This window comes from Sparus aurata, chromosome 4 (assembly GCF_900880675.1).
Source record: "Sparus aurata chromosome 4, fSpaAur1.1, whole genome shotgun sequence".
Lineage (NCBI taxonomy): Eukaryota > Metazoa > Chordata > Actinopteri > Spariformes > Sparidae > Sparus > Sparus aurata.
The window spans coordinates 25,128,870-25,150,568 of record NC_044190.1 but is presented as its reverse complement, the minus strand read 5'-3'; the positions used below and the strand labels follow the sequence as shown (position 1 = coordinate 25,150,568).

The window sequence follows — 21,699 nt, the reverse complement described above, 5'->3', positions numbered from 1 at the left end:
ATCAAGAGCCGGGCAAAAGTTACAGCGAAGCAAAATAAAGAAATAAACACAACAACAACCTCTCCCTCTCTGCCGGTAAAGCAACACGTCCGCTCCTGAGAGAGGAAGGCTGCCGATTCAACCCAACAACTTAATGAGGGCGATGAGGAAACGGCTCCCTCGTCACTGAATCACAGCGGATCAGCACATCTGTCACGCTTTTTTAAAGAAATAAAATAAAGATCAAATTACATTACAACCACGTTTAAATCCTAAATACACCCAACCAAAGCCTCGCACTCGACCCGAGCGGTCTACTTTGTGAGCACCGCTCGTCCCTGACGCTCCTACTCACTTCCAGTCAGAATGAAAACGCGAGGCTGTGATTCCTCCTCATCCTCCGCTCGAGATCAAGTTAAGAAAACTCACTTCCTACCTTTCCGCTGTTCTTTTACTCTTAAACACACTTGTTTTAATCCTCTCCCATAACACACTGGCTCTTCCTCCGATGAAACTCATTGGCTCAGACCGCCAGAGGAGGAGGACGACGAGGGAGGAGGAGGAGGGAGGAGGAGGCTGGCTCGGCTGTGAGGAGATGATGGGGAGTGGAGAGGAGAGGAGAGGAGAGGAGAGTCCAGCTGCTGATGTCAAAGGATGGATGGGGCTTTAAGATGGGGCTCGATTACTGGGAGATCACTTCCTAAAAAAAAATTTAAAAAAAAAAATCGAGCCTTCACAAAAGATGACTGTGGAGATGCATTACAGAGGCTTTTTTTTTTGATCATCATTGATTATCAGTATCTGGCAGCCTTTCACACACAGAGGAAGAGAAACGTGAGAAGATGTGTGAGGTGACACTCGGGCTTAAAGAGGGGTGAATTTATGATCCATGAATATGTGAATGAAATGCGTGTAAGTATTAATGGCACATGCAGTAGCAACCAGAGCGACACTTCCTATTTAGCACATGTAATCCTCTGAGGGCTCAGTAAGACCAGTATATCAATCAGATTCTCCAAATGTCCAGTGCGTTCATGACATTTGTCCTTTATTTTACCAGGAATGTTCACAATCTGTTTCATACGGACGCCCTGGCTAAGACAGCAGCCTTAAAGGATTCATAGAACAAATTTAAAGGTTAAGTTCACCCAGAAATAAAAATTAAATTATCATCTACTCACCCCCCCACGTGGATGGAAAATCAAGTGAATCTTTCTTTGTCCGCAAAACATTTCCGGAGCGTCCCAGCAAAACAGCATTGAAGCAAAGCCTCATAAGCAATTGAAGTAGATGGGGACTTGCTTTAAAATGTAAAAAAAAAAAAAAATGGAAACAGAAAATGGCTTCATACAGCTTCTCTGGAATAATCTCAGTCTCTGTGTTAAACGCCATTGGTCTCTCCGATTCACCATCATGTTATAAATAATCTGACAGCAAAATGCTCTAAAAACCTTTTTTTTTAAACATTAAACTGATGAACCACTTAGTCACATTGTCAATAACCTGGTGATCAACATATAAAGCATTGATTTGGAGGTATATTGCCTTTATGGGTGGTTTAAGGGAGTAATTCTGTAGTAGACATTGCAATAATGTGTCAATAGGAGAGGTCGCTGGGGCCCAGTGAGGACCCAAAGCATTTGCCTGGTTTGCCTCTCCTGATGGTGCACCAGTGACGGACATCTTGATTTGTCAATGCAGGAGGAGCACAGGTGGAACACTAACGATGGCTGCATTCCATTTAGTTAAGCTTATTCCATGGCTCTTGTGTTGTGCACACTCACTCGCTGACATGGCTCACCGGGACAGCTAAAGGCGCGACGCGCAAGAAGCGACCACCTGTCGATATTCATCCTCAAAACAAACAAGCATATCGCTGGAGTTATCGCTAACTGCTGCTAGTTAGCCCGATAAGCCCCGCAGCTAGCAGCCCAAACTTCAGATTTCACGATGCCAGAACTGATCTTCACATTCTGCTGATGATTTTACTTAATTTTTGAATGTTATATTGCACCTGTAGTAGAATAGCAACATCGCTAACATTACTGGACACATCGGTGGTGTGAAAATGTCGGCTGTGAAAAGGGTCTGAGTTCGGCTGAGATGCTACATGTGAACATAAAAAGGGGGAATCAGATGCTCAGATCCTGTTAGTACGATCCATACTTCAGTCAGTTTGTATTCAGAAAAGACAGGAAGTCCTGTCTGAACCAGCTGGTCCTGGCCGGTTTCCTGTTGACGCGTGAGAGACTTTTCACAGCAAAACAACAGGAACAACAAAGCTTCCAGCACATCACAACCACCATCTCCATGTGGGAGCTCCAGACAGCTGAGGACCTGTGACTCTCTGCTCTCTTAGACCTCAACAGACGCGCACGCACGCGCACACACACACACACACACATGCACCCACATGCATATGCACATACTTTAGTCGAATGTCACTCACATTAAAGTGAACATAAACTGATTCATCAGTGTAGATGTTCAATCATTTGACAGCAACACATGTTACGTAACCTATTGTTTCGCCACGTTTATGCTTCAACCTTTTCACAGTCCTCCCACATGTGTATTATTTTCATGAATGTATTTGCAGACATTGCGTAACATTTATAGATTTTTACAGATTGTGCCGACACAACAGCAGCTCTTTGCAGAGTTCTTTGGCAAAGGAGTGGCGAAGGCCACGTAAGATAAAGCCACGAAAAATGACTTCTTCACTTGTATTCATCAAAATCCAGTTTGGAACAAAAAAATACAAAGCTGTGGTGTTGAGTGTTTAAAAGCACCTTGTGTGGTCGGCTTGTTAGTTACAGTGCATTTTATAATGATAATAGGAATGTTTTATCCCTGAAGGCTTCGACATTTCAGGATGTTTGAAGTGTCCTTAACGTTTTCATTAAACGCTTTGCAGCATTACAACTTTGTCTTCGGTTTCAAGGAGACACGGTCGAATCTTTGAGGGCTGAGCCACTCAGACGCTTTCAGCTGGTGAAATGGTTTGTGCAGCAGGCGGGTCAATCAAATTTTTCCAAACGCGTAACAAATAAAACACATTCGGCTCCCTGCTCCCTTTTTTTTTTGTTAATTATCTGCTCTGTTAAGCTGATAGCTTACACACCAAGTAACACACAGAAGACACAGATTCCTCTCACAGGTTGATGTTATCTATATACAAGGATATCAAATTAATTCCCTGATCTGTGTTGAACGTGTAAACTTGCTGCCTCCTGACACCTAAAGTCAGTTCCGCTCCTGCAGTTTTTCACCCTCACAGCTTCCTCCATGGGTATTCAGACAGTCTGCTCTGGGGCACACACCTGAGCCCTGTTACGCCACAGCTCCAAAACACTTGCCATCTGCTGCTGCTGCTGCTGCCGCTGTGTCGGTTCAACACCTCCCAGGACGTTCACTGCATTTACACATGGATTTTCTCCTCAGACTCCCTCCCCGCTGGCCCTCCCCAGTGTCTGCTCGCCTTGCTGCTGCTGACCACGCTGTGTGTATGAAAACCCAAATAGAAAGATCTCTTCTTAACACGGCCTGATGCACTCACATCTTCAGTCTTTCTTGCTCCGGGTTTGTTTGTGTAACATCATCTGCCGTTTTTGTTCCACCGGCAGCCTCCTCGACTCAAGGTATTTTTGGACATGGAAAGGGGTTTTTTTGTTTTTTTTTAAATCTTCAAAGACATTATCGATTTCTTAAGTCTTTTCTTATTGCTGATGGAAGCTGCAGCATCACCGTTAGTGGCAATCAATCACCGGGCTTGTGTTTCAGCCGGCTTCGACTTCAAGTTACACCTCATTGAACAGAAATACTATCTATGAGTCTCCTCTGTCATCATTATATTTGGCTTACTGACCTAGAAATAGTGGTGGTCTGGGCCCTCTTGCGGGGGAATACATCACCGAGGCGAAGTGACACCGCAGCTTCAGTGATCTCAGGAGGAAATGTATTAATTACAGCTAATGAATACAGCTGGAGAAGTACAACGATTAATCGCAGAGAATGCTAAATGTGCCGTGATCACTTTTACACGCCAGGAGAGCAGCTGGGGAAACACGTTCACTCTGAGAAACAGGAGGGAGGAAATGAAACTACAAACTGTATCACACTGAAGCCGCAGCAGGTATTTTGCAAAAAGTAATGATCTTCTAAAGGAGTGTCTGATGCACAGAGTCATCTTTTATTCAGTCATCTGGTTCACTGAATTATCGTTAGGCTAGCGCAAAAAACAAAAAAGCAGCAAACCATCGTGATTGAGAAGCAGTGACCAAAGACTGTGATGACGATTGAATGGATGTATTGAGGCAGGATGTATTGTGGCTACTGCTGCTCACCATTAACAAAAGTGATTATGAGATAAGTTTACACTCATCGCAGCGGGATGAAGTTGAATTAAGTCTTCTACGTCTTATTTTACTGACACCGTGTGATATCCGGGTTAGAATCTGGATAACTGTTTGTAAAACTCCAGGCGTGTGTGTGTGAGATAAAGATTACGAGTTTAATTGAATATTAACAAAATTACCAACAGAAACACACTTGAACCCAACATGTCTACGTGGTATGACTGAGAAAATGAAAGAACACACAAACACCAACACCCTCCTGGTGTCCCGAGCTTCCAGTCCGGGTAGACTTGAGTCAGCTGATAGGACCGCTAGCTGCACTGCTAACTGAGCTAACTAGCTGACAGCAGCTGCAGTTTATCAGCAGAAAGCAGTCACTCGTGGTGATGTGCTGCCTCCTGTTTGTTTAAAGCTTGAAATCGACAAGTGGCCAATTCTTACATACTGTACCTTTAATGATTTGATATTTATACATATGGATATGAGACAGATGAATAGATTGAGTGTATATATGTTCTGTATGTATATATACAGTATATGCACTATATTCAGGATAAAGATGATGGGTTCATTCATGAGTAGTGGAGAAGGGGGAGGATTATATAAGTGTTTCCTTCTTCCTACTCCTTTTCCAACACAGCAAATTGTGCTGTTTATGAGAATCTGTTGATTGAATTTCTTATATAGGGTTTCTGTTTTTTCCAATTACATTCAGCTCTTCCTGACTTGTTTTCATGTTTTGTTTGTCCGTGTATTGATATGCAACCAAATTAGGATTCCAGTTAAACAGATCTTTTATTTCAGACCCATGTAAATGCCCGGCCTCTCTGAAAAGCAGAACCGACATCGACATATTGACCATAAATACATAAATAATGTATACAAACAGAAATCCAGCTCACTTGATGCATATCAATTAATGTAACAGCGAGCTTACATTCCTGAGCTGATCTGTTCAGTGTGAATGCATCGTTTAAAGCCACAGTGACAAGAAATCAACAGTTTAATAAAAACAAACAGGAGATATTGATCTGTGTACTATTTGGTGGTGCTTCTATATGCAGTTCATCACAGGACAAATAAAATCCTCATCACTGGTTAAATGTTGAATGTTGATGTCCAATTGAATAATGAGTCTATACTTAGTTACCAGGAGGTCACTTTCATCTGGTTACAGCCCGGTAAACACATTTAGGAAAAGGTGGTGTGAGGTAATGGTTCTCAGGATCTATAGTGTCCCGTTACATTTCAGTTTTAGTAAATAGATTATTTTACAGCATCCCGTCTTAAGGATACATCTTAAGGACCATCAATCCGAGTTCCCATTTCAGCCGTATCAATCAGCCTCGTTCCAAAATGACTTGACTGTCCGCTCCCGTCCATTAGCTGAATAATTTATTTGCATTCAGACAGTTGGAACACGGAGAGGACACTTAAGGAGACAGTCAAGGACATTTAGTCTCACCCCATCTTGATTCAGTCTGCAGATGTTGACTTTGGGATAATTTTTTGGGGAAGTGGACGTTTTCGCCTGGTTATGCATTCAAAATGGGCTATCTCACTCAATTGGGGAGTTATTTTTCTCTTAGACCTCTTGTGTTGTTTATTAACTTTTTGACTGTTTGTTTCACCTGACAGCACACCCAATACGTGTAAACAGTTTAGTAATGGCCAGAGTCTCTGTTGTCATAGCAATGATTGGTATTAACAGTCAGTTTCGGTTCATGTCTGCCACCAAAAAACGTTCAGTATTAAAATTGAAATTCAACTTTGCCCCCCTCTGCAGCAGCTGAGTGTTAAAATGTCCCACTCGGGTAAGATTTTATCCTGCCTTCCACCTCTGCCGACCTCCCTCAGGCGCGAGGAGTCGTTGACCTCCACTTCTACTACCTGTGCACGAGTGTCCCGCAGACGGTCGTTTAATATTCTAACAACCTGTCACGTTAAAGAACATTCTCTGCCTGGTTTTGAACTAGTTAAATTTGTATTTCTTAGTGAAATTGTGAGTTTAAAAGACAAGTTTGATTCACATGTACCAGAGCCTCTACTTACTGCTGAGTTTCTGACATCAATAATTTGCTAATAGGCTGTTAAATGGGATGCAATTACGCCGTCATGTCAGGTTAATGATCTGCTAGCAAAAAAACCAGTAGTTTGAAAATTGATTCACAAGTCCTGAATTGCTGTCAACCCTACCCTTAATGCATTTATGTCTCCATCAATGAGTTACATTTTGTGACTCTACTGCCACCTACTGCTGTAGATACGAGCCTAATATGGACACTGAATCCATATTTTATGCCAAGGTAACAGCTTTGACACTTTAGTCCGATGTCAGTTTATAATTGGATAAATCTTTAAGTACAGTAACCGGATAGCCTATATATATACACATTTGTCTTTTATACCATCAACTGCTGTATGGGGCTCGGAGAGGTAACTGAAGCATGTCGTGAACATACTTTTTTCACACAAGACATTTTGAAAACAAAAGGCAGCAATGATATAACATTGATGGTTAGATTTAAATTCTCAATTTCAAGGCCTCGACATTATTCACACTGTGAAGACGCCCGAGGAAGATGGAGTCGCTGTTATTCCTGCTTCAACAGGTCAAAATGTCAGCTGTAAAAGAGAAAAAAGGCAAAAACCTCCTATTTATGAGTAGACCTCAATCAGGTTTGTTCATGAAGTGAAATTTGTTTAAAATCTTTCTTTTCTGGTCTCATCCCGACGCAACATTAAATTCTATGTTATAAATACTGTTTTTACTCCTCAATATGGCCAGAGGCTTGGAGCTGTAATCTGAACCCAACAGTTCAATACATCTACAAATGCAATCTTGTCTGTGCAGAAACCTGTGAAAATGACCCCGTTGTTTAATTGATACCCAATTCTTAGTAATGACCAGACATAATGTCCTTTTTCTCATCTTGTGAGGCTCAATTTCCTAATCCATTGATCTCCAAATAGCAGTACTTGTATCCCAGTGGCTCATCTAATCGTAAAACACAGATACAATTGATGATTTGATTGGGAAAATACATGCAGTCATCTGCAACAATTAGTGTAGGTGATACTGGAATTAGGAGTGCAAGGAAACTTCAGTGACAAGAAAAAGATCAGTGGTTGATGATTGAAACTACTGACTAAAAGCAATTAAGATAATGGATAAATGGTTGCTAGTATTTTTAGCTCTAACATCCCCCAGGATTTGAAACATTGACAATTCAATTGCCAGAAAATATTCAAACATCCCTGATTATATCCACTTTCAGACTATTAATAGTTAAACATCCAGTTGGAAATTACATGAACACATTTGGAGCATGAATGTTTTAGCATTTGAGATCTGACTGGACTGTTGGGAGCTTGTCTTAAATGTCAGAACCACTGCCCTAATTTGACAAGACCATTAGGATACTAATCACGACACTCACATTGATCCTTTTAAACACTTTATTTTGCAAAGTTCCAGAGTGACTATTTTCACTTCTTCTTTTCCACGTCCTGCTCGGCAGCCTCCTTGGCTCTCTTGGCACGGATGCCAAAAAGACGAGCGTTGGCGCGGGCCATACGCAGGCTGGCGAAAGCCTTGAAGTTCTTCTCGTCCTCGGAGATGACCCGGGCCTTCTCCTTCTTGTGCACCTGGAAGATGGGAGGGAAACGATGTTAAAACAGGTTCAACGGTTTTCATCTTCAATGACTGACAAATAACACGATCAAACCAATTCAACTTTAACCAATTTGCAAATTTGTCAAATTTTGCAGCATCAGTATTTTGGTACAAGCAATTTGCTTTCCAGCTATGATTTTAAAAAGCAGTCATCAGAAAAAGGGTTCACACGTTTCATCAAAGAAATACAGAGATTCCGGAGATTTGTCATCATCTGACTGCTATCACTTAAACAGATGTCACTTACAACATCATGGTTTATGTATGAATGGCAACAAACAAAATCCAGCCAGTTTACTGTAAGCTGCTGTGAAATGTCAAGGATAACACTCACGTTTAGGCTTATTTTCCACCTATAACCAATCGCATTTATTTCTAATGTCCACATCGTAAACCATCTTTAAATACTTGGCAACATGGTATTTGTTGCTTTTAAGAGGAATTTTAAGGAAATTCAAAACGTACCGTTTTGATGGGCATGACGGCGCCACTGAGCTGAGTGGCCATCTTGATTTCCTCCTCCTGAAAAGATCACAAAGTTAATTCTTCAAGGCAATGACAAATCCATTTTACTAAATCAGGCTTATGGTTAGGCAGATCCAGAGAACATTTGGTGTTGTGAAATTACTCAATTCAAAAGAGGTCAACTCAAAGGCATGTTGGCAAAAAATACTGATTAAAGATGGTTATTAATTTTCAACCAGAGCAGTCCAGTTATAGAATCTTTGTTTGACAAGTTTAATATTAAATCTGTATAGGAATCTGATTCTTATGATAAAGGGTCCACTGACATTTGGAGTAGAGTAAGCAAAAAACTATTAATCCACTCGATAGTCTCACAAAAGTTCATTCATGAAATAGGTGAATGATTTTTAAAATTTGAAATGTTGAATAATGTAGGCAACCTCCAGTCCCATTCAGTCCGATAAATACTTCAGACACAACCAATGAAAATAGAATGCAAATTATGATATTTTACTGAAGGTGTGAAGCTGTCAGAAAGTTTAGCCTCACAAAGTGTTGTGCAAACATTAGTGGCAATGCACCACATCTAGAAAAAGTATAACTGCATAAGGACACAGGTTATGGCCAAATCTGAGCTCTTAAATCTCTACACTTTGTTTCATTATTTCAAAAACACGAGTTGGTATCGACTTGGTTCCTTTAGTTTTATTTAGTACTCGAAATGCTGTTAATTTTCATAAGATGGAGCGGCAGTAAACAAATACTGGAAAGGGCTCTCAAATTGTTATTTGAAATGACTCACTCCTACTGACCACATGCTTTTGTTGAATATTTTAACACTTGTTATTCTCTGGAAAAATCTGCCAAACAATCATAACTCTGACGAAGATAACCACCATGACTACAGTCTATCACATGCTTTACAATTTTGATGTTAGGCTTCTTTTAAATCTTCGAGCATCATGCAGCATAAAAAAAATAATAAAATTTACGGTGCTGTCTCCCTTCTTAGGTGCAGAAGCCTTCCTGGGGAACAGGATGAGTTTGGAGCGGTACTCCTTCAGGCGCTGCACGTTGGCCTGCAGAGACTCTGTAGATCTGTTACGACGGCGAGAGTCAACTGCGATGCCAATGGTGCGGGCTGTCTTTTTGTGGATGCCAGCTGCCTGCAGGGAGGAGCAAAGATCATGAGGTTAATATAAAGACTTCTCAGTTGCATGCAACATCCACTGCATGATAAGATTAATTCAGGGTTTTTTTTTCCTTTTGGAAAAAGCAGTCATCAGAAAAGGGGTTCAAAGTATTCATCAAGAAAATACAGAGATTCCGGAGATTTATCATCATCTGACTGCTAAGACACTGAACACACAGAATTTTTTTTTTTAACATTTCTGAACATGTCTGTCAATACGCACAGATGTACCATCTCAGGTGCTTCAAATGCTTTTCTTTATTGGCATTAGACAGAGCTCCACTCAAACCTAAAAGCTGGCTGCTCATTTAGTTTCAGTCTGGCCCACAATGAGTGCACTTTCATATTTAAAATGATCCGAGTCAGACATGTTCAAGTCTTTGGATATTGACGATCTGGTTTAGCAAAATATGCATCTGCAAGGGCAAACTTAATATTTCCACATCCTGATAAATATTAATGACAAATGTGCCAAATTACACCCCATTAATAAATCATTTAATACTTCAACCTCATAAGCTGGAAGCCAGCGGATTCCTTCCCAGTCTTTAGTGACCTGGAATCTCTTGTGTGCCCATTAAAATATTTTACAAATATGCTGATATTTGCTCCAACAATTTGGCTGAAGTGCAGGATCAAACTCCAAAATGGATACACTACGCGTGGTTAGTTGTTTCCTACTATATTAAAAGCAAATGGTTAGAATTAAAGTTTCTCATTTCATAAAAGATTGTGTCTGACAATAGGGAAATTTACCACCACACCTGTTTCAGGCTTTCTGTTTTGCGAAGGAAAACAAAAAAAGCACTGGGGTGATGCACACCAACGAGGCATTTAGCCTTCCTCCCACAGCAGCCAAGTACATGGGAGGAAAATCAAGGTATGCGTTGGCAAGAACATCAAATCTTTGAGCAGCCCCTTGTGTTCTGCTACAGCTATTGAGTTTTTGGTTGGATGAAAAGCATGATTCAAGAGCGAAAGGTTGAGCCTGTTCTGTTTTGTCAGTATTTATCAATAGCATTTCCAAAGGGAAAATGAGGGAGGTAATTTTTGGATAAACACTAGTTATTAGATTCTCAGCATGACATTTAAATTTATCACAACAAAACAATTACTTATTTGGTTTGCTGCCATTTACACTCAGTTTTCAAAGGACGCCGGGCTGTATCACTGCACAAGAAACATCTTAGAAACAACTAGAAAGTATTACCTTCAGTTCCTCCAGAGTGAAGCCACGTCCGCCACGAACCTTCGTGTGGTACCTGATGGTGGGACATCTGACTTGTGGCCTTAGAGGTCCAGCGACAGGGCGGGGAGCAATGCGACGGGCCTTAGCCTGACGAGCCTTTCGCCTGAAAAATAAAAACAGACATTTTTAGTTACATTTTTACCTTAAGTTAAACACATTTTCATGTCCAGCAATTTTAAAAGTGTTTCATGCATTACTGATGTTGTGTTTGCACTGCATCTCAACCATGATACAATAAGTACAATAATGATGTTCTTATGATGGTCCAGTGGCAGGAAATAGGCTGCAAGCTAGAATGTACGCCAACCACACTACATGTTAATATTGGACTTGACTGATCAAAATCAGGTGTTTACAGACATCGCATCAAATTTAAAAAGGGAGCCCTGATACTGTCATTGAACCCTTTTCCACCTGTTAGTTAAGAAAAGTGATCATCCAGGGACAACCCCATCAGATGTGATCAAATTTAGGGATTTGCCTTGCCATGATGAAAATTGTAACAGCTATGGCATCAACACAATATATGAAAAATCTTGACACTGATTATCGCAACACACATGAACACTGAATCACTGTACGTCCATGCACACATAATACTGAATACTCAAGCTGGCATAACAGAAAGAACAATGCAATAAAATCATAAGATCATCTATAACACTATTCTTATAAATACATCACATTTTATGAAACATACAGAAGTCAGCATCGAAAGGTTAACCAACTGTATTGGTTTCATGTCATCTTTGCAAATTAATTTAACCATTATAAAGAATCTATCAATACATTAACGTGTATCTTCGCAGTGGCTCAAGACTGTCAAACAAGGCTTCATATTTGACACACGTTCGTGAAGCTGCTGGGAGGCATGCTAGCTCAAGTTAGCATGTCCTTCTACAGCAAAAGCTCGCTCTCACCTGCGGATCTTTCTGGCTGGCTGGTTGAACCAGGTGCGCACTCTCTTCTGCCAGTCTTTGTGAAAGTGAGGGTTCAAGATCATTCCATTCCGGCTGGGGGCCATGGCTGCCTACTTCCCTGCAACACAGCGTGGCACACGGGTATGAAGCAGGTTGTCATGCCGGCACACCATCATTGCTCACAGTGCTACATCTGATGCTAAGCTAGCAGTTAAATGGACTACTGGATATTTTGACTGGAATTTCACTGTAGCAGCCGTTATATGCAGTAATAGCTTATCTTTGCAATTCCGACATAAGTTACAAACACTTTTTTCATATTGAGGGACATTATTAAAGTATGGAGCTGCAAAACTTGGCCTGTAGCGGCAATGCTAACACACACATCAACACCACTTGACCGGGTATCACCACCAACACAGTGGCTGTTTAGTAATATAGAGAGAAATTCTGTTACAATATTCACCTTATTACAAAGGTGACAAATCACACTATTCCGTGTTGTAAATGAAATTGATAAATATAGATAAAATACCAAGGATTAAGATAGATTATTTCTAAACCTGTAGAGAAAAAATTCTCATACCTACGAGGGAGGAAAATGGCCGAAAGGAAAAAGGAAGTAGAAACGCGGTGGATTGTGGGATATGTGTGAAGCAGCCAATGGGCGAACAGTTGTGATCAAAGAGTATATGTAAGATAATGATCCCAACTTTAAGAAGGCGTACAACGTAACGGAACAAAAATATACAGATAATTTAACGTAAGAAAATCCCGGTTATTATTATTATTTCATGATAATGATAGAACATGTTGCCTATTACATAACACAAAACAAATAAAATGGCTGTTTATCTTTGAAAAGTCGTCTTGCACATGGACAACAACAAAACAAAGATCTTGTTAGTAGGCTTTTTATATATAAATATATATTATATATATTTTTTGTCACCAAAGACTGGACAGAATAGTGGCCTAAAAATAACAATTTAAAGCCTTTAATGGCTTACAATACCTAGTTCTATGTGTGTGTTATTATTGTTATTAAGTATATATTTTTAATTATAGGTCATATACAATTTACGTCTGTAAGGCTTTATAGACGCCTCTGCTCACTTTTTTACATTTATTTTGCAAGCTGATGTTTACTGGAATTCTTGAATTTTGTTCACAGGTTTGACACAGTTCGATTGTAAATGGCCTAAAGGGGATGTTTTTCCTCTGGCCACTAGATGTAGACATAGCTGACCTTGTCTCAGTAGTCAGCAGCAGCCATGGCGACATCTAAAACTGCCTTATCTTCAGTGAGTGTACCGACAGAGTGCAGACTTCAACTACGACCACACATTAATATATTGAAGGTGACCAACATTCAATCAGGCACACAAGAGGCAGGGAGTAATTAGTCTCTTCATAAAACAGCAAGGCTTGCAATTGTTCTAAGTTCAGATGACAACCTCTCTTAATAAATTGATACAATAAATTCTTATATTCTATAATTAGATACTATTAATGGAGACTCACCTCTGATATATGTAAAAGCGTGGACTTGTGATGTCATGTGAGCATAAATAAGACCGAGTCAGCACTGACCCCGGGAAGGATTTTTTAATTTAGTGCTTTATGCTCAACATTACCCTGAAGCTTGATACTTTGGTTCTTTATGAGATTTTTGAAGTGTAACACTGAAATCAAACTGACTTTGAGTGTGAAAATTGAATGAATGTTTTAGGCTTTCATTACTGCATGCTGTTATTACCATATTATGATGTATTGTGTCTCTACTGCTTCCGCCTGTCTCACAAGTCCTTCCATTATTACACCGCCTTAAGAAAAACATGAATTATACAGTGTCATCAGGGACCTTTATAATCAAAGTGATGCTGTGCATGTTCATTACTGTACGTTTTTCAGTTTTTATTCAAAACAATGGACATTTAATGATAATGCATGTGTTGACAAATGCATTTTTCCTTTTTTTTTTGACAATGAATTAAAGGTGGCTGTGTGGCGGTTCAGGTGTTCAGGCAGATGAACATAGACATGGACAAGTGATCAAGCACCAGCCACATTTTCATTAACTACTATTTCCATGTCTTAACAATAAATGTTATAACATTTTCTATGTGCACCTTTGCTGTACTCATTTTACTCTGTGTGCTCCTGACTCAGTATGTCCTCTGTAAAGACAAAAGAGGACACAAGACTTTATGACTCTTTGTTATACCTGACATACATTACAGGACATTATTTTTTTTTTTTTACTACTTCTCTTTCTCAACTACATCTGAATATTGACTTATATTATCATATTTGCCTTAAAGCCCAATACAAATCAAACCGAGAGCATCGTCCCCTCAATCTTTCAGAAAATTCAGAAAATAAATGGCTGTTAAATGCCAGCATCAGGAACCATGGATCAAAATAAAACTTAATTCTAACAGCTTATATTTGAAGCAGGGTGGAGTGGAGGGAGGTCAACTGTAAAAGAAGAGGATCAGTATGGAGAAATATGCAGGTTTTGAATGGGAGGCAACACAAATAGGTCAGCACATTAGACCGGCCCTTTGAGAGGAAGTTATTGCAAGGACATTTGAACATTAAGTAAACAGAACGAACTAGAGTTGAAAGTATATTTTATTCTAAGTAACTTTAACCACCTGAGATAAAATCTAATTTAGTCAGTTTAGCCTTTTCTTTTTCTTTTTTTTTTTTTTTACAGTTAATTGCAGCTCTTATTTTCCATTATCATTCTGAGGGGGCAGTTTTTTGTTCAGTCACTGATTCTAAAACCACGGCTTCATTAATCATTGTTCAACTAGCCTCTGCAATCTCTGCCTATCTTCACCCGAGGGCAAAGGTCAAGGTGTGTGGAACTGTAACAAGCAAAAAGGGGGCAGCATGTCCTGTCAGCACATGGACGGCAACATATGAACATGTCTTCAACACATCGTACATTGTTGTTTAATGTTGCCAAAAGTACAAGGATATGATTTAAATACAACTGAAAAGACAGAGGCGTCACTTCAAACGTATGGACCAATTTTTAATAAATGAATGCGACACAGCACTTACAATCACTTTCCAGTCCTTTACCACATTTAAAAGAGGAGCAAAGCACCAGATGAAGACATCGTAATGTTGACAGATCTTACAATTATGAGCCCTTTAGGTTGGCTAGTAGCAAAACAAATCCTAACCGTCTAAGTGGAAGATGTTACTGAGGATTTAAAATTATTTTGATAGCAAAATTCCAGTATCAAAATAAATACCACAGATAAGAAAGAGCGCCACACAAGTTGTTAGTAGTCTGCCCACTAGTCTTTGATTGCAGTTACATTATAAAACAGCTCAGAGAGTTCCCTGATTTATTCTTCGAGAGACTTAAGAAATTTATCGTAAGCAGGTTGATCCATGAGGCCGTCCAGTTCTTCGGGTTTTCCAATCGTCATCTTGATGAGCCACCCTGGAACGTTAAGAGGCGATATTAAAAAAGGCCAGAAGTGTTCATGAACAAGCTGTTACAGGATTCTGGTTTTCTCATCTGCCTTGGCAACCTATTCACAAATGGAAGTAATTTCCTGGAAATGACTAGGACAAATAAAAACTTAAAGCAACAGCGGCGAATGCGAGACATTTACCCTCTGCGTAGCAGGCTTTATTCACAAGCCCGGGATTCTCTGCCAGCTCTGTGTTGATTTCAGTCACTTCCCCAGTCAGCGGTGAGTAAAGCTCACTGGCAGCCTTTACGCTTTCCAAGGCACCAAACTCCTCTGCAACACACACACGCGGACAAAACGACAGATATCACACTGCTGAACTTGGTTACTTAGAAAAGTGTGCAGGGTGTTCCGGGCTCTTACCCATCTGTTCCAGACTTTGGCCAACTTCAGGGAGTCCACAGTAAACCACATCGCCTAATGCTTCCTAAAATGAAACAAAAGCATGAATAATACAAAAAGCTGCAGTGGTATGAGATTTCCACAGTACATGATGATTTACAGTATTACTGAATTATTACCATTAGCAGTAATAATTACCCTTAACAGAGTGAAAACAGAAGCTTTTTTTTTTATTGAACAACCTTTTTATGATAATTTCACAAAATGTTGTCTCCTGACTCCTGAGTGAAATTTTAAAGTATTTTTTTCTTCTGCTAATACTATTAAATTCAATACCACAGAAAAACAAAATGCACATGGTACGATAACAGTCCGTTTTCATTCCACAATACGCCACGAAACTGAATACTGCTGCAATACCTAACTAAAACCTCAGTAAAGTATTTATTTAAAGTGAGTAAAAACAAATAATAATGTCTTGTATTCCATTCTGTCATTTTAAGGGATAAAACTGGCTGTATTCTGTATTTTACTGGCAACAAACCTCGTGAAAAAAAAGCTTCTCTCGTTTCAATCTTTGAAAACAGGTCACAAATATATACTTCCTCTTTCTAGAAAGCAGCTGGGCACAGAGGATCATAATTAATTAATTAATACCATCAATTTATTTTGTATTTATATCACTTGTTGTCTTATAAACAACCTACTGAGATTTCAACCACAGTGAAATGTATTGTGCTATACGCAATCATTGGAGTACAGCTAATCACATCAATGAATGTATAGAGTTGTAAGAAGTGTGTTTTAACTAATCCGACACATTATTATCATCTTAACCAGACTGACTGTGCACTGGGCATTTTCTTAGTCTTTCACGTTTTACAACACCTAGTTAGAAAAGAAAAGAAACACCTTTAAGTAAATAGGCAGCTAACCAGCGTAAACTTAAAGTCATTCTAGTTTCCGTTACAGTTTGCTCTTTTGTCCTCTCACACTATATTTAGTCATTAATGTGGTGGATGACATTTAGGTCACAGATGTCGTGGGTACACACGGTCAAAGGTTTGCTTAAAGTTCAAACTCCCAAGTGAAAGTACACTATTAGTGCATATTGATAAAGGGCACACTTTGTCCAGAAATAATCTCATCCGCGGTTTATGAGCATTTCTTTCTAAAGGCAGTGATGATATGAGAGTTAATGAGTATAAACAGAGGCAGTAAAAAACACTGCAAAGATGAAGTGTGTGAACACTGTCACATTATCTAAATCACTGAGAATACTGGAGGTGTCGGCAGCAAATCAGAGGTCTTTAACCAAGCTGGACAATAAACATTCTGACAATCAACTAATTTTTCTTCTATAATAATAAACTTTATTTTTATAGCACCTTTAAAAACAGACTTTACAGAGTGCTTTGACAAACAAGGAAACTCAGGAAGACACAAAGCAGACAACAGTCGAGCCAAACGCTAGAAAGCCAAGTCTAAGGCAAGTTAAAACAAGAAGGCAGAACAGAAGAGGTAAAAACAAATAAAAGAACAACACGAGTCGTCACAAGTAAAATGAATAAAAGCCATACAACAAGCAAGATCACAGAAAAAGAAAGAGAAGTTCTGCAAAGATAGAGATGAATAAACAAATGTGATCAATAAAAGGACAATAAGACGACAACATCACGTCAGGGGAAGTAAGAACAGATAAAAAGATAATAAATAGATTAACAATATATAAAAGTAGTAAAGGACGTTAGGAAAAGGACATCACAAGAGAGCAGTAAAAGGAATAAAAAGAAAGATGAAAAAATCTGTTTTAAATGGTGCCTTTAGAAGTTTGTAAAAGTGGGCTTTATTAAGTGATTTAAAAGACGTTACTGATCCTTAGAAGATATCCTATCAAATGAGTGGTGTCCTTTAAGAAACAAGTGAGTTCGACTGGTCAGCAGCAAAGATGAATAAATCATTTAATCTCTAGATTTCAGCGGCTGTGTAGCAAACCTGTCACACCTCCCTGTAAACATTTTCAATTCAAGTCAAAGACAGAAGACCCCGGCCTTCACTCAACGCTTTCCACAGCTGCAGGTGAGGAGGCACCTCCCCTTCAGACTTTCTGCACACCACTGCAGTTTGGCGCTCATCAATTGTCTCAAACAATTGTCATAAAACAGAAAAGTCGAGGGCAAAGTGCTGCACTGAACTGCAGACATTAGCATATCACTATTTGTACATTCATCAGTAACCCTCTGAACCAAGTGTGTCATAAATCAATGATTAGTAATACACAAAGACAACCGACCTGAGCGTAACTGCTGATACCAACTGTGCCAATCCCGCCTTCCACTCGCACCCACTCGTGCTTCTCTGTGAACTTTAGGGCTGCGGGGAGAGCAAAGAAGTAAGAGGGATGAATCAGTAAGAACCAGAGATTCACACACACACAAAAAAAATCTCCAGTTGATTTAAAGTCCACTAATTTCAGAGGACAAGTCATCCATGTCCTCTGAAATGAGCTGACCACAGCTGAACAGCAGGCACATTCTTATGCAACCACCGCGGGCTTACACATAAAAGCGTATGTGCAGAAAAATACTGATCACAAAGCATTTGATGGAGTCATACGTGCAATTAAAAACAAGGTTTGGATCCTTTCAAATCAGAGCTGACGCTGTCATCCTTCCAACACCCCGAGGGAAGGGTCACAATGCCTCAACAGCTTCCTGGATTAGCATCAGACCATGAAGAAGAAATACAGGTTTGAACCAGATTGTGAACTGTGGGGAGATGCTGATGCGTGAGAGCTGAATCATGCCTGCTGTAAGAAAAAATAAAAAATAAAAAATAAAAAAGGGCTCGCTTCATCGGCATTGAACTGTGTGGGAGCCTTCGAGGGATGAGATTAAAATGTCACGCAGTGGTGTGAGTGAGGAGGAAGAAAAGAAGCGAAATTGTTTGCAATGTTGACGCACAAGTGCACCTGAGTGTCATCTGTCCTCGGCTCTGTGCGGCTCCTCTCCTGGATCATGGCTGACTTGTGTTTAATAAGACACTACTGGCTGCACGGGACTCGGCTAATTCGTTGTCCACGCTCATTAATTAACATCACAATATGGAGCTCGTGGGCTGGCTGTTTTCCCATGACGCCCAAAACAGGGAAGAGGAATCGAGCTTCGCTGAATATTCGAGCTTTTTATTCCCCCCCTGCGGTTTTCTCACTTGCACCGCCACCTCCAAGTTTAAAAAAACAAACTTCTCGCCGCCCGCCAGCCGCTCTGTCGCATTCCGCTGCCCCGGCTGTGGGAAAGTGACAAAAACTGCGTGAGTTGTCTCGCCCCGTTGCACGCAGAAAGGAATGCGTGAGCCACCCCGCATGTAGTGTGTTAACAGCGCAGCACCTCCCCGACCCCCCTCACACCGCCCCGGGCCCCGGTTTACCTGTGGACAGGGCCGAGGTCGTGCTCAGTGTCCGTGGAGAGCAGCTCCTCCACGGCGGCCGAGTCGCCGTGAGTCGCGCTGCCGGCGACAGCTGAGGCAGTCCGGGGGAAAAGTTTGCAGAGAGGCACCGCAGCACCGCTCTCATCGCCATCTTCACTCCGTGTGTGTGTGTGTGGCGACCTTTTAATCCAGCACACACTACACTCGACCGCGGGAGCGCGCACCATCCCACTGTGCGCGGGATCGCGCCTGGAGGGAGGGTGAGAAGAGGGAGGAGGGTGAGTTCAAGTGTGTGTGTGTGTGTGTGTCTAAAGTTTAAATATCTAAGAAAAATAAGACTTCTGCACCTGTTTATCATAACAAATGACCAAAGTTATATCAAGATCTACTTGTGTGACTTTGTTATTACTTGTTATGCACACATCTCTTTCATTTCATTCTGCTTTATAGTTTTTTTTTTTTTTTTGTTTTTGGTTTTTTTACATTATCAGATTAAAGAGCATGTTAATGTATTTGCATTATCAGGAAAAGAGCATGTGAATGTTCTTATTATTTGATATACTGTTGTGTTCTCATCTTTTGTAAGATTTTTTTTTTTACATGTAAAATGTTTACGTGTAAGTAACTGTATGGGTGTAACACTTTATAATACCCATTATTAATAATTGGTTAATCTATAGTTAATAAAACGTTATCTAATAGTTATTTCACTGTTAACAAACAATGGTAATTGCTTTATAAACCATTTGTTAAGTAAGTGTAAAGGTTTATAATTTGTTATTTTGAATAGGACCTTTAATAATCACAAAGTTGTCATTTACATTAATTTCTCGACCGTGTCTTGGAAGGAATTGTTACACAGTTTGAAGCTGAACTGTTTGAAGCCACCACTGGGCTCCACAGCACCACCAGAGGTCTGAAACGCCACTTTAATTAGAGGAGGAATCAGGTCATTAAATGCTAATACTGGTTGTTTTGAAAGACAATGACAAAACCCCCCCTTTGTCATTTAGTTATAGGGGAGCAATGGTATTTTTAAACATGTGCCCTGCCCCTATGTTTACATATTTTTGTTGTGTGAATGAGCCACAGGTAGAATAAGTTTTGTAATAACCAAGCAGATCACCACAGACAGCAGCCAGGAGTCGGACTGCACTGTGAACCTCGTGGGCAACTTTGACTGTAAAAGTAGGGTATGTTCAATAAAAGTGTTTGGTTTTGCCTCTGACTGTTCTAATTATTTTATATACTGTAATGAGCGTGGACAACATTACATCATTTTGTAGGATTATTTTTTACATGTAAAGTAACAGTTTGAACCGGTTTCACTGCCCGTTTTAACGAAACTCATATCACAAATGAAACCTGCTACTTGAAGCCTTGATTTTGTCCCCACCAAGTTTCTTAAAGAGGTTATCGACTCTGTTGGACCCAGTATTTTAATGATTATTAACAGCTCCCTAAAAAGTGGCATTTTCCCACACTCTTTTAAACATGCTGTGGTCCAAACTCCAAACCAAACCTCGACCCTTCTGTTCTTAACAATTTTAGGCCAATTTCCAAGCTTCCGTTTTTATCCAAAGTTTTAGAGAAGGTAGATTCTATGCAACTTTTAGCTTTCATGTCTCACAACAACATCTTTGAGAAGTTCCCGTCTGGTTTTAGAGCTTCACATAGTACAGAAACTGTCCTCCTGAAGGTAACCAACAACCTTCTTTTAGCAGCCGATAGGGGAGAGAGCGCAATTTTAATCCTTTTAGATTTAAGTGCAGCTTTCGACACTGTTGATCATACAATTTTGTTAGACCGCCTGAAAACCTGTTTAGGCATCAAGGATACTGCTTTTAGTTGGTTGTATTCTTACCTTTTAGACAGAACATTCTCAGTCACCACAGGTAATCATTCCTCAACTATAACTCCAATTACCTGTGGTGTACTGCAAGGTTCTAATTTAGGTCCGATTTTATTTTCTATTTATATGCTCCCACTTGGCCAGATTATTAAACACCATAATGTATCGTTCCATTGCTATGCAGACGACACACAAATATACCTTCTGCTGAGGCCCGGTGACCCTGGAAGCCTAGCTGCTATCGTAGACTGTCTTAAAGATATTAACAGTTGGATGTCCCAAAATTTCTTACAGCTTAACAACACCAAAACAGAAATCATATTGTTTACCCCCCCCCCCCCCCCAAACAATATTAGTCATTATCAGCAAGCCCTTGGTCCTCTCTCCGTCAACACAACACCCACTGCAAGAAACCTAGGTGTAAATTTGACTCAGAGTTGACTTTTATCCCTCATGTCAATAAACTGGTCCAGTCCTGCTCCAACACATCACTCCAACATAAGCTTCCCTCCACTGGCTACCTGTCTATTTTACTCCAACTGTCTTTGAGTTCTGTTCTACTTATTTTTATTTATTCCACTTCTTTTATTTCACCTACTTACTAATTTGTATCACTACCTCTGTTATTTAAACTATTTCATGCAATCTATTTCTAAATTGTATTCTTGCTTTGTTCTGTCAAAGCACTATATAAACCATATTTTTAAAAGTGCTATACAAATAAAGTTATTATTATT

General features: G+C 39.9%; 3 protein-coding genes and 2 non-coding genes across 6 annotated transcripts in view; all 5 read right to left on the bottom strand.

Moving 5' to 3' along the window:
• Positions 1-586, bottom strand: part of cpne7 (copine VII) — a 42,991-nt gene extending 42,405 nt beyond the window's left edge. Inside the window, exon 1 of one of the 2 annotated variants that reach the window (XM_030414654.1) lies at positions 335-586. The gene's annotated coding sequence lies outside the window, so the exon portion shown is untranslated. The remainder of the gene's footprint in view (positions 1-334) is intronic. The other variant, XM_030414656.1, reaches the window with a different exon arrangement.
• A 7,196-nt stretch (positions 587-7,782) lies between these two features.
• rpl13 (ribosomal protein L13) lies at positions 7,783-12,526 on the bottom strand. The gene is made up of 6 exons (XM_030415490.1): positions 12,426-12,526; positions 11,840-11,957; positions 10,881-11,022; positions 9,471-9,644; positions 8,479-8,535; positions 7,783-7,985 (listed from the first exon to the last, which is right to left on the bottom strand). Exons 2-6 carry the CDS (start codon positions 11,941-11,943, stop codon positions 7,827-7,829), a joined length of 636 nt encoding a protein of 211 aa, XP_030271350.1. The 5' UTR covers positions 11,944-11,957; positions 12,426-12,526; the 3' UTR covers positions 7,783-7,826.
• Positions 8,145-8,226, bottom strand: LOC115580915 (small nucleolar RNA MBII-202). Its single transcript, XR_003983962.1, has one exon. It is a non-coding gene; the product is annotated as a small nucleolar RNA MBII-202 (small nucleolar RNA).
• LOC115580909 (small nucleolar RNA MBII-202) lies at positions 9,748-9,821 on the bottom strand. The gene has a single exon (XR_003983956.1). It is a non-coding gene; the product is annotated as a small nucleolar RNA MBII-202 (small nucleolar RNA).
• Positions 12,527-14,864: 2,338 nt separating the features above from the next.
• On the bottom strand, positions 14,865-19,362 carry gcshb (glycine cleavage system protein H (aminomethyl carrier), b). The gene is made up of 5 exons (XM_030413307.1): positions 19,111-19,362; positions 17,975-18,054; positions 15,703-15,766; positions 15,481-15,612; positions 14,865-15,305 (listed from the first exon to the last, which is right to left on the bottom strand). Exons 1-5 carry the CDS (start codon positions 19,259-19,261, stop codon positions 15,208-15,210), a joined length of 525 nt encoding a protein of 174 aa, XP_030269167.1. The 5' UTR covers positions 19,262-19,362; the 3' UTR covers positions 14,865-15,207.
• Between the last annotated feature and the right edge of the window lie 2,337 nt (positions 19,363-21,699).

Bases quoted from the DNA above. Each gene is read 5' to 3' on its own strand.
- rpl13 (XM_030415490.1), bottom strand. From the start codon at position 11,943: ATGGCCCCCAGCCGGAATGGAATGATCTTGAACCCTCACTTTCACAAA. The intron at 11,023-11,839 runs GTGAGAGCGAGC...TTTATTTTTCAG, and splicing joins CCAGCCAGAAAGATCCGCAG to GCGAAAGGCTCGTCAGGCTA. The intron at 7,986-8,478 runs GTACGTTTTGAA...CCCATCTTCCAG, and splicing joins CCGTCATGCCCATCAAAACG to GTGCACAAGAAGGAGAAGGC.
- gcshb (XM_030413307.1), bottom strand. From the start codon at position 19,261: ATGGCGATGAGAGCGGTGCTGCGGTGCCTCTCTGCAAACTTTTCCCCC. The intron at 15,767-17,974 runs GTCGGTTGTCTT...GTTTCATTTTAG, and splicing joins GTATCAGCAGTTACGCTCAG to GAAGCATTAGGCGATGTGGT. The intron at 15,613-15,702 runs GTAAGAGCCCGG...TGTGTGTTGCAG, and splicing joins CCAAAGTCTGGAACAGATGG to AGGAGTTTGGTGCCTTGGAA.